Here is a 12831-nt window from a genome sequence, read left to right on the forward strand (position 1 = left end):
TGATTTTAATCCCTCAGTAAATACAAAGCACCTGCAGCTGTTCAAATCACATTATTCAGACGGATTTAACCGTGAAACAAGAGCATCCGGTGGGGCTCACATACACATCACCAATCAATGTGTTCACTGAACAGATTAGAGGAGGTCATATGATCCGAACTCATCATAGAGTACGCCACAATTAAACTGAAAATGGAACTCTCAGCCCACACTCCGTGTGTGTCATTATTGATTACTGGAGAAACTTGATCATCTGGCTAGTACACTAGTGTGCCAGGAATATGGGTATCATTTCATTCCTGTAGATGGTAAACATCCTGAGAAGCAGGAACAAAGACATGGTGGCCAATAAAAGCTATTTTAGGAAGACACGCAGGTGTTTTCCAAGATTCAGTAACCTGTCCTGTAATTAGCTTGCATAGTGAAAGTGTGCAAACAGATGACTGTGGCTGTTGATAGTTTGATAGATAGCAAACTCGTAGGCTAAAACAAGGTAACACTGTAGTCCAACCTTGCCTGTATCCTTTAAAGTGACCCTATGTCACAAAAAGTGAGAAATATTAAATGTAGAGGGTATCTGGAGTATGGTAATGTTAGTCTGCAATGAGTATGTCAATGTAATACATCAGTATTTTGCTAAATTGTTTTATTCCTAGTTGAGATTCAGATTTAGATCTATATTCGTTGTTATATGAAGCTACAACCAGGGATGCTAGAAAATGGTAGGTAACCTTCAGTTTCATGTATGAAAAACAAAACAGAAAAAAACGGCAACTTGTTGCTTTGCTTAGACTTACTGTACACGCTCACTACTATTTTGACCAAATTAGTCAGTGTCACAGGGGAAGCACTGACAGTACAAAGAGTGGATGACATATCTGTGACATCACCCACAGGTTCCTGAATCTGTGACTCTGGCCGTCATCATGTTGGTAGTCCTGCCTTTTCTGGCTCCTGGCTAATCTAAAAATCTGCAAAGATGTACATCATTGGTTGACCTGAGGCAGGCTCAATGTACCAGGTTGAAACATGTTTATTTCTGCTGTGAAGTTGGATATTTATATGGGGGTTTATGGAGAATGATTCATTCTATAGTCAGCCTCAAGTGGCCATTAGAGGAGGTGCAGTTTTATGCTTGTACGGATAAAATCATACAGATACATATTCATTTATATGTGCTGGTATATGGATTCTCTCTAATCTTTGGACAGCTAGGCCAACCGGCTGCTAGCTCTAACTTCATATTTAGTGTATAAACATGAGAGTAGTATTGATCTTCTCATCAAACTTTCAACAATAAAGGAAAAAAAGCACACGTTGCAAACTATTCCTTCAAGGTGAGAAAAGGATGATGGTTATTGTTGCATATCGACTCAACTTTGAAGATGCAGCAAGTAAGCAAGTGAGGCATTGCTGAACACCCATCACCTGATAATTTAGTTTGCTATCAGTAGAATATGCAATGTGATGCGTTGGAATCATAACTTTATATAGTAAGGACAGGATGTCAAGCTAATTTACAAGGTGACAGTGTTACAACATTAATGCAAACCATTCTCATTTCTTTTAATTAGAATGTGAAAAACAGCAGAAAAAGGAAATAAGTTATGTTGAGTTAACTGAGTTGAAAGATGAGTTGTGGAGGTGTGTTATGTCACCTGAAAGCACTCATTAGAATAGTATAAAATGCAATAAAAAAAGAAAGGAAGTTCAACGCAGCACACATAAGCCAGTGTGAGGCTGACACGAGTCGATGTTCTGCTCCTGCGGGGCCAATTAACACTCTGCTGCTCTCAGTACAGCTGAACATTAAATATTGATCCTTCCATCACTGTTCACATTAATTTGTGTCTTCAGGGGGAGTTTCTTAGCCTTTTTCACCTCTCTTCAGCTGTATCTGTCTACCACGCTGGAGTAAATCATAGGATACAATATTACTGCCTGAAGTTATAATTAAAGGATAATTTAGTGAGAAAGAGTCCAGGGATCATGTCATGGGTTTGAGTTAATAGGCCTATGCATCTATAGTGAGGCGGTGAATTCTCTTGATTATCAGTACTCCCATAACCCCCTCTTCATAAAATTTGGGGGACACTTGGAGGTAAATACTGAGCACTAAATAAAATATGAAAAACAGACTGCCAGCAGCAGTTTTAATTAACCGTGTCATTTCAAACTCACAAATATGAAAGTTGGCAAAATCTGAAATCCAATAAAATTACATAGCTAGTACACCACCTGTCATTATACAGTACTACCACCATGTGGTCATAACACATTAATACATGACTAGAATAAATAAATAAATAAAGACATCACGCTTGTGAAATCATATTTTTATTTTCACACTGCATCTGATATTTCAATCACTTGAAATTATGCAGAAGAAGACTCAGCAGGAAGAAAACAACAGTCATATTTACACAAGAGCAGATTTACAGTCAAATTTCAAAATCAAAAAACTACAATTAGAGAGATAATTAGGAATTTAAGCAGCATCTGATTTATCATCAATTAGGAATACTCACAGCTCATATTGCTTCCTTTTGGGAGTTATTCATTTAGAAATTCATGTGCCGTCAACGGGACTGAAAACCTGTTGATGTAATTAATCTACTGTATTTCATTTAGGATTTAAAGTCAAACAATCAGATTTTTCAGTGCAATTATTTGAGTCCCATTGACTACCTCCAATATCCGAACAAAAGCAGCAATACATTTAAAGGATACTCATAAAACAGTCGTTCATAATGAAATGGTTGCCTAAGGGATAGTCCGCATTTAGTCATTACCCACAGTTTAGGATTTATTACTGGTTCCCAGGCACTGATAATACTAGCCTGGGAACCAGATGAATCTGAAGGCTCATGTTCCATTTGCTCTGGTATTAATTTACATTTGTGAATTAGTCTGGCGATGCCAGGCGATGATAATACAGCTCTGATTATGGAGAAAACCATCCCATATGAGCAGTCCATCGTCTATAATGCTAAGAAATCAGAGGCATTAGATGAAAATGAGGTCAAAATCGCAGACTGGTCATGTAGACACGACAGCAAAGTCAAAAATCTACGAAAAACAATAAATAAATAGCATTTTAGACTCACATTTAAACGATTGAATGATGTTTGATATGGTTAACTGCAGCATGCGTGCAGTTTACAGACAGCAGAGTTGAACAGAATGAGAACTTTTTGCAACATTTGGATTGAAAAACACACACATACCTTTCAGGAACAGATGCTCTCACAAACACGCATGGCCCATGACTCGAGGCTATCAACATGAATGACTTAGGACTCAAGCAAAGGCTTCCTAAAAGCACTTGCTGCCAGAGTCATACTTCAGCTTTTGAAGTGTTGCACAGCTTGAGAAAGTAAATACTCAGTGAGTAACCGTTTCAAAGCAAAAATCAAAGATAATGTTTGCTGGAGACCTAAAAGATGGAGGTCAGAGAAGCCAGAGAGGAGTGTGAAGGAAAGTAGAAGCCATTTAGGTAGAGGAAACTAAAACACTTCAAGGCTACACATGGTTGGAAACTGTCGAAAGAAAATACTGAAACCAGAAACCCAGCAGCTATTTGTGACACATGATTGACTGAAATATTGAAGCTGTTTGGGAAACACTGAGATACCGGTGTTTTATTCTGGATGTAACAGCTATTCTGCCTGATGAAAAGTCAATTTCAATCAGTTAAAAGAGCAGGGTTTAACTGAAGGTAACTGTTTTTCTTGAAAAACTTGGACAACTGCGCTGCCCTACAAAGCCGAGCCAAGCTTTTTGACATCTCTTTCACTGTCTACAAAATCCCTGTACCACAGAGCTTACAAAAAACATATCAAACTTGAAAAACAGTGGTAAAAACCGCTACACGCTAGCTAGTTAAGGCTAGGTGGTGAAAGCTAATTCACCCACGTTTTCCTATCTCTTTGCTGCGTTTAAAAAGTTTGTCATGACACATAAATAAGGCAGCAGCTAAATTTGATCCAGTTGAGCTAGTCCTGCTAAAAGCTATTAGCCTAGCCTAGCAGAGTAGCAGTAACTACAGCACCTGAAACGAGGAATTCAAATAATTTGACTTAGTTAAGCTAACTTTAAATCATATATTTCAATTAATTCAATTAAATTCAATTCAATAGACTACTTTTTTAGTGCAAATTGACAAGGAAGCTAAAGGAAAGCTTTTGTTTGTGGTAGAGTTGCAACAGTTTAACGGTTTAATAGTTGTCTTGGTTGAACGCTTTATTATAATTTCACCAAATTTGTGTTATGTTATTTTTATTTTACTAATACAGTAGAATTTAATACTGTTTCATAGATAAGCAAGTACACGGTAAGTGTATGTATAACATGGTATCAGTATGCCGCTGCAACTCCAGTTTACTGTGTTACATCTGTTTGAGTGACTGCTTAACTAAATAGCTTTTAAGCTTTGGTATATATGATTATTGTTGTTATTATTGAGATAATACCAGTCAGCAGTTGATTTAATGAACTTAACATTGACGAAAACACTACTTAACACTAGAGGAAATACAGAAATTTGAAGGGAAAAGGCGCCTGTCAAAGGAGCGCAGTATGGTAGAGGCCTCTCATGTTTCACTAGAGGGTTTGGCAGTAACACCGGAAGAGTTTCAGTAGTTATTTGGTCCTTGGTTACAGAGGACACACTCACACACACATACCCAAAATGACCTGGAGAGCAAAGACAGGAAGACACAACACATCGTAAACACACTCACACAGAGAGCAGGAGATCTCTGTGTTTTGTGTTGGGACGCAGACTCAGTTTGACGGACCGGCATTTAGCCAAATCCAGTTATTTGTTTTCTCAACAGTGCCGGCAAAAGCGACTATACGCATAGAAGGTATCCACGTTGTTAGTAGTGCTGAACTGAGGAGAGGAATGTAGAAAGCACAGGAGAGGCTTCTGAGTCGACTAAGATCCATGTATCCATATTGTTACTTTCATTTCATTTTTTCTGTCGCAGTTTTGAACGCTGCCGTCCGGCATAGCTGTTCTGTAGTCCTTGTGGCCTTACTGGAGACTTGATGGGCTCCACTGTGATCCGTCTTGAACTAAAAAAAAAACAGGAAGTACGCTCAGCTTAAAAGAACGGTCAATCGCGTCTAATTACACTTCCCTGAAACTGATCCCGATTCCTGAAACTGAGTATCAGCGTTGTTTAAAGATTATTTTTCAGACTGGGACCTTTCAGGAACCAGAACCACTTTGGGCTTCCATCCAACACAAGTTATTGACGTTGTAGTTGCCTAACAAATTATTCATCTTGACTGGGTGAAGGCCAGTAGGAGATCCTCGATTTCAGGTCTGTCTGGGGATGATGATGAAGTAGGTGTCAGTGGACTCCTTCCTCCAGAGACCCTTTGGCTTCCCAAATCTTCACCGTGCGGTCACTGACAAAAGACACACAGGAGAAAGTTAAAAACGCTTCCATTTAAACATTTAGTATGTTTGACAGAATCGCAGCTCGACTTGGTGATGAGAATTCAAATGAGTATTCGTGACTCACTCTGAGGCAGTGAACAGTTGGCTGCTGTTAGTAGCCAGGCCGTTGATGGGACTGTCGTGTCCCCGGACCTCGCCTAGGGGCGCAAGTGAGTCGGCGTGCCAGAGGCGAAGCAGCCCTCCTCTGCATCCGCTGAGCAGCACCGGAGAACCTGGCACCACGCCCAGAGCGCTAACCCAGTCTGCCTGGGCACTGACAGACTGCTAGAGGAAACAACAGCCAGAGTTTACATGCTGTAGTTTTTAAAAGTTTTTTCAGCCCACATAAATTCAAACCTGGGTGGGGGGAAAGCTTTTAATTTCTGCTGCTCTGGTGTCAGCGTACCTGTAGCAGTCGTTGACTGGCTAAGTCCCACTTCTTGATGTAGTAGTCTCTGGAGCCGCTGTAGAAAACATCTCCATGTACGGCAAGAGACTCCACGCCGTCTTGATGAGCGGGATCAAACGTATGGCTGGAGGTGATGCTGCCCTGAACACCTTCTGCCACCTCAAACATCTGAAAAAAACAAAGAGTTTGTGGAATATACACAGAAATAGGAATGTAATTATAGTGTAAAGTGTGTCTCTTACTTTAATATGATGGTCTTTGGAGCCGGTGAGGACAACATCCTGTCCACTGCCTAATTTGTCAACAGTCAGACACATGACAGGTCCCAAATGGCCAGTCAGCTTCCCTGTGGACACAAACCTAGAGAGAAATTGTAAAAAAGGGGATTATTTATGTTCCATCTGAATGATTTGCATAACTAAAACTCTGATCTGATCTGATTTGAACTTACTTGCGGAGGTCCCACATGCGCACAGCACTGCCAGCGGCAGCATAGAGGAAAGAGCCAGAAGGGTTGAGAGCAATCTGGTTGATCTGACTCTCTCCTGGTGGGATGGATAAACTCCTGACGGAGGAACAGGTGTCGCCTGAACCCACTTGACCCGATGACCTGACATCCACAGATATACAAAATCATAGTTAGATGCATTGTAATTGCAAAAATGAAGAAGAGGAAGACGAAGAAGACACAGTGTTACTTACGTGAGTGTGCGGATACACTTGGCAGAGTCTCGTATGTCCCAGACTTTGATGTAAGCAGTAGAAACAGTAAAGACGAGGCTAGAAGTGTACCTGAAATATAAAAAAAAGACTCCTTGTACTACTGTACCACTAAATACTATAACTGCAATTTAACATATACTATTGCTGTATACTCGTACCTGACTGAGACGACACTGCTGGGATGATCTGCCAGAGACATGATCTCCTGACCCGTCACCAAGTTCCAGACTTTACATGTTCGGTCTGAAAACATGCACACAAAGCAAAGTTAGACTTTTTTAGGAGAAATAAATGTTTTTTGAGCTGCAAACAATTTAGCCTTTAACCTTTGGATCCTGTAAAGAGTAGATCATCTGTGGCATCTACACAGAGAACAGGTTTGGTGTGTCCCTCTGCTACGTAGACGCACTGAAGTTTGGCCCCGCGGCTGTTCTTAGGCGCCGTCACAGGGTTGATCACACCTCTACGATACACAAGACGTGATAAAAGCAAAGATGTTTTTTTGAAGTTTGTATTTTAAAAGTGTTGCGTTTTAAAAAGGAGACTTCAGAGATGAACATTACCTGTGGCCTTCAAATACAGGTGACTCCTCCAACCTGAATGAGAAAAAGATGAACTATAAGCTCTTTAAAATGTAAAGAAAGAAAAAATAGAGCATCATTACTGACGGTGCTTCTCACTTACAGTGATCTGTAGTCGCTGCCTTTAGTTTTAGCCTCTGCTGTGCTAAGCAGAGGTGTGTGTGTAGGTGCTGGTATGTGTGTAGGTGCTGGTATGTGTGTAGGTGCTGGGATGTGTGTAGGTGCTGGGATGTGTGTAGGTGCTGGGATGTGTGTCGGCGTGGGTCCTTTGTCGTGCGCCTTCCTTCGGCTGAGGGGCGACCGCTCCAGTTGCCTCCTCTCAGTCCCTGTAGGTGACCTGGATCCAGAACTGCAGACAGCAAAAGAGTCAGTTAGTCAGTAATAAATAAGACTTCATTAGGCTGGAAGTGTGGACTGAATCTTACCAAACTTTTTTCCACATTTTAGAATGAATCTGTACTGAATACTGAACTTGTAATAATAATCCAAGCACCAAAAAATATCCACCAGAATATCTTGTCTGCCACTGGAAAACAATGTCTTAAACACTTACATGCCAGCTGGCCTGGCAGACAGTGCAGATGGGGAAACTGTTTTCTCGCGGTCGGGGGCTTGACCAAGTGCGTGACCCTGCGTGTCTGCCGGCCCTTCCAAACGCTCTGACAGGGGCAGCAGAGGGGCAGAGAAGTCTCCGGTGGGGGATTCGCAGGACAGATCCCCACTGCTGGCATACAACAGATCCATCTGGGTGGTGGTCCGCTTACGAGCCTGAGGGACCAGAAAAGTTTGGCTCGATATTCAGCTAACTCACAAGTCAATGAAGCAGTTAGTAACTGTCAAATAAATCTCTACTATGTAACGGAAAAATATGTTTTGGACTTTTACTGTTACGGTCTGTGAATCAGTGTATCAGATGCACAGTACAGTACCTTCCTCGGTCTGGATTCACCACATAACTTCATTAGATCTGATGCCAGGGTGCTGAAACAAAGTCAGGGATTTTCAATGTTAATGCTAAGTAAATATGTATTATATATATATATTTACCACGTTTATCATTTTAGTTTAGCATTGTAGCTAAAAGCACAGCTAAAGATGTCATTAGATGTGCAAGTATTTGGTCACGAACCAAACTATAAGAAAAATTGATTGTCTATAATGTTGACCTGAGTATAATGCTACATGAAGAGACCTATAAACTTATACAAATCAAATGTATGGCTTTCTAGCAGTGACTGGGGAGGGATTGTGTTATTGTCTGGGCATATATACAGTAGGTACACTGATGTTTTGTTTATATATGTGTGCCAGCTGCTGTTATATGTTATATGTTATTATACATAACACCAACATTGCCATGTATTTGCATGGCTATAAAACATTTACATGGCTCTTAAACTATGGGACTGTGAAATGTAAAAGAAACTTTTAGCTTTCCACTGTGAATAGTTAGTTCGAACTTTATTGTATATTTTGTCATTTTTTGTAATGGGGACGTCTTTGAATAAGCCTTGATTCTTGTCTGACATGCACATATTAGTTCTATCATTTTTTTTTTTATTGTACACACAAAGCAAAACTTTTCTGTATTAAAGCAAAACACTCAGAGGGATGAGCAGTTTAGAGCATAAATGGTTGTTTTTGTATCTGTAGCTAATGTACTTACAGTATATACCAATAATATCCCCTTCCTTCATGTCATAAGCTAGTATATAAGTGTCCATCCACACACAGGTGTTTTCATTAGACCTCTGCACAGGACTGTGTAGGCTTGGGCAGACTGTTTGATTGATGTCTGTCATCTCCATCCTGGTTCAAATGTTCTTCATCTGTACATGTACTAATATCATCCGTATTAGCACATGTAGGCTGGTAACATTTTGGAACTACCAGCTCTGAACAAACCTCAACCTGAGCCTGAGTCTAATCAGGCAGAACTGAAAACACCTGTGCGATGTAGCAGTGCCCTCTTCCACAGCACAGGTGTAATTAATAACACTAACGGAGGCTTGTTCCATTTAAGTGACCCAGTGAGCCGGTATTTACAATACCGAGACACAGGAAGTTTAATTAAAATTAAAATGAATGTTATCAATTACACCTGTGCTTTAAAGAAAGCGCTAGTCATTGTAAACAAGACATAAAAATACATAAGCTGCCTATTTTTGACCTGAAAAAAGGTTAAAAATGTGTGTTTGCGTTTACCTGCCCTCCGTGGCCGGACTGGTGGCGGACTCGTCACTACTGCTGTCATCTCCATTCTCTGTAAAGTAGAACACATACACATTAATGCACATAGAGAAAAAAAAAGGGATTTATATAAGTAGTATATATGTATATCTGCTAACAAAGTGTATTTTTACATCTATTCAGAAAGCTAAATATTCCAGCACAACAATTTCAGCTCCAGCGGTTCATGACAAGGTCAGGGGTCACCAGGTTTAGTTTTAGACAAAGGGGTACATCGAGTGTCATTAGTGTAAGGCGACTGGTAGCTACAGTGTTGCAGATATAAACACAGAAATGCACAAACGGCTGTATCCTGCTGCAGCGTGGATGTTTACTGCTGTTTTAGTTTTAGCGACAACCTGAGTAAGTGGGGCTTGCTAGCAGGTGGGGTAACTTAACACATCATGCACGTCATGGCAGAGTTACTTCAACTGGTTAGTCAAAAAGAGGACTGAGGGTCAATGCACACTACAAGATTTCTGGATTTAGTTGAGAAATACCATAAGCACTAAATGTGCTTGAAATGTTAAAGAAACATATCAGTTACAATACATTTACATCTTGTCTTGATTCTATATATAGGGCAGGGTATAGGCAGGGTAACTAAATATGAGTTTTTTGGCCCAACATCGAAGTGAAATATTTGTCTTTAATTGAGTGTAAATTTAGTGGAAATCTTATAGTGCACATGTGCCATACTCTCTCAAACACATTGCTATGCATCTCATACTCACCTGGTGAGAGGTAACCTAACTCTGAATTCACACCAACAAACAAAGAAAACAATCAAATCAAAATCAAACCCAGAGATGAGAAAAGGGCTACTCTTTATTTTACAGGCCTTCTTATGGGTTTTTGTTTCATGAACAATTCAATAAAAGACAGACATGTTTTCTTTTATGATGTAATATTTCCACGAGAAGTATCAATTCAAGGCGTGCAAAATAAATCGTAGCCATATGGTGAAAGAAATTATGATTTAAAAAAAGGTGACTGTGTTTGACATGCTTAGAACGGCACCGATTTGTTGTGGCGTTTCCCACCTTGCAGAGCGCTGCCCAGCAGGGCGTCCAGCTCCGGGTTGATCTCAGCTTTTTCCTTCAACATGTGGAACAGCAGCTGGTTCTGGGTGGCGCTGTTGATCTCCGTCTGCTTCAGCCTGCCCTCCATCACTTTCAGTTGGGAATCTTTCTGAGACGCCTGCAGACCCTGATAATGACCACACAGCAGATGGGTCATCTATGTCTTTACCTTTAGTTGTCTCTGATTACTTCCACTTCTTCATTTGTTCCTTTCTGCTGAGTTGAATGCATTTCCTCACTGGACCAATTAGGTTTCATTGAATCTAATCTTATCTAATCTAATTGAAACTTAATTTAATCATGTTGGCCTATTTGAAGCCTCATTAGATTCAATCTTATAAAGGAGCCGTGGCTACGAAAGCAAGATCACGATGAGCAGACGAATTGTATTTAAGTTGCCACAACAACCAACAACATGCATCAAATTCATACAGTCCATTTATTTAAGAAGATACAGATAATATAAAAACAATAAAAGATATCATGTTATCTTCTATTTGATCCATGTATGATGGATTAACATGCTGGGATCATAAATCTTACAGAGGTAAATGCAGTGTATGTGAATGCAAACAAAGACACACTAATACCATTACGACTAAAACAACATTAGCACAACGTCAGCACGGTCTATAGGTACCTTATTGATGGCCATAGTGATTGAATGATCCAGAAGGAAGCGGGCCTCTGATAGATTACAGGAGCTGATCACCGCGGTCACATCCACTGTGTCTCCTTCCTCCTGCAGCCGAGAGTAATAACACATTGAGTACAGTGGCATTGTAAGAATATTGGAATATTTGTCCATAGCGTGTCTTGGGATTTTGAGAAATACACTTACTTGCTTTCATTGACAAGAAGATTGATTCTTAAATCTCTGTGTTAAACACAATGCTACCACCATCTTAGCTTAGCTTGGCTTTGTATTAATCAACGGTCATTTCAGTCAGTGGAGATAAAGTGCACACGTCCAAGATGTTTTATGCTGGAAGATTTATTGATGAAGGAGAAAGGAGCATTGATCAATACACTTATCATGGCATGATGCCACCTCAATTTTGAAGAAGTCTATCCGCCTTCAAAATGCCATTACTAATCGATGTCCATAAATGCTCATTAGTCTACAAACAAGAAAATATGTTTATACTTAGTGGTCCGACATTGTTATCTGCAGAGGCTTCTACATTATTGTGTCTAGAGAGTGAGACAGCCCTATCTCCTGACCTCGGTTAGTCATGATCAGCATGGCGTCTACATTGACCTCAAGACATATGGTTGATCCTGCGTAACCCCATATGTTACATGCTAGAAATTCCCTCACAGGTAATACGTGGTTGTGAATATAGATTACCATGCTGGGATCATAAACTTATAGAGGTAAATGCAGTGTATGTGAATGCAAACAAAGACACACTAATACCATTACGACTAAAACAACATTAAGTCAGCACGGTCTATAGGTACCTTATTGATGGCCATAGTGATTGAATGATCCAGAAGGAAGCGGGCCTCTGATAAATTACAGGAGCTGATCACTGCGGTCACATCCACTGTGTCTCCTCCTCCTCTGCAGCCGAGAGTAATAACACATGAGTACAGTGGCATGTAAGAAATTGGAATATTTGTCCCATAGCGTGTCTGGGATTTTGGAAATACACTTACTGCTTTCATTGACAAGAAGATTGATTCTTAAATCCTGTGTTAACACAATGCTACCACCATCTTAGCTTAGCTTGGCTTTGTATTAATCAACGGTCATTTCAGTCAGTGGAGATAAAGTGCACACGTCCAAGATGTTTTATGCTGGAAGATTTATTGATGAAGGAGAAAGGAGCATTGATCAATACACTTATCATGGCATGATGCCACCTCAATTTTGAAGAAGTCTATCCGCCTTCAAAATGCCATTACTAATCGATGTCCATAAATGCTCATTAGTCTACAAACAAGAAAATTGTTTATACTTAGTGGTCCGACATTGTTATCTGCCGCAGCTTCTACATTATTGTGTCTAGAGAGTGAGACAGCCCTATCTCCTGACCTCGGTTAGTCATGATTGTTGTGGAGAAATTGCTGAAGTCAAAGGTCAATGGTGAGGTCAGGAGGGAAGAAACAGTTTAGGAGCCTCTGATGTCTGATGCTGTATTATTTATTGACGCTTGGCCAAGGAGAATTAGAGACACTCTCAAAGTCACCTGAAGTGCTTGAGTCGGTCTCGCATTCTGACGAACTCGTGATGGTGGATATACTTTAAACCCAAAGATCACACCCCAAATACTATACGCCCCAGAATTAGTCAAAGAGAATGTCTTTACTCTTGGAGGTGTTATTGTCAACATATTCTAGTCTGGGGAACAC

At 40.2% G+C, this 12831-nt stretch overlaps 1 protein-coding gene across 5 annotated transcripts in view; it reads right to left on the reverse strand.

The window, feature by feature from the left end:
• Nucleotides 1–2321: 2321 nt before the first annotated feature.
• Nucleotides 2322–12831, reverse strand: part of LOC104935576 (kinesin-like protein KIF21A) — a 36558-nt gene continuing 26048 nt past the window's right edge. For 3 of the 5 annotated variants that reach the window (XM_019278189.2, XM_019278188.2, XM_019278185.2), the window contains 16 exons: nt 11114–11215; nt 10435–10600; nt 10126–10146; nt 9368–9425; nt 8092–8143; nt 7716–7930; nt 7266–7511; nt 7145–7177; nt 6908–7044; nt 6740–6824; nt 6561–6650; nt 6310–6468; nt 6101–6218; nt 5856–6026; nt 5535–5734; nt 2322–5418 (listed from right to left, as the gene is read on the reverse strand). In XM_019278189.2, coding sequence (XP_019133734.1) covers nt 5361–5418; nt 5535–5734; nt 5856–6026; nt 6101–6218; nt 6310–6468; nt 6561–6650; nt 6740–6824; nt 6908–7044; nt 7145–7177; nt 7266–7511; nt 7716–7930; nt 8092–8143; nt 9368–9425; nt 10126–10146; nt 10435–10600; nt 11114–11215 — 1911 coding nt within the window. In that variant the 3' untranslated portion in view covers nt 2322–5360. The remainder of the gene's footprint in view (nt 5419–5534; nt 5735–5855; nt 6027–6100; nt 6219–6309; nt 6469–6560; nt 6651–6739; nt 6825–6907; nt 7045–7144; nt 7178–7265; nt 7512–7715; nt 7931–8091; nt 8144–9367; nt 9426–10125; nt 10147–10434; nt 10601–11113; nt 11216–12831) is intronic. The other 2 variants (XM_019278186.2, XM_019278187.2) reach the window with 2 other exon arrangements.

This window comes from Larimichthys crocea, chromosome XX (genome assembly GCF_000972845.2).
Source record: "Larimichthys crocea isolate SSNF chromosome XX, L_crocea_2.0, whole genome shotgun sequence".
Taxonomy (NCBI): domain Eukaryota; kingdom Metazoa; phylum Chordata; class Actinopteri; family Sciaenidae; genus Larimichthys; species Larimichthys crocea.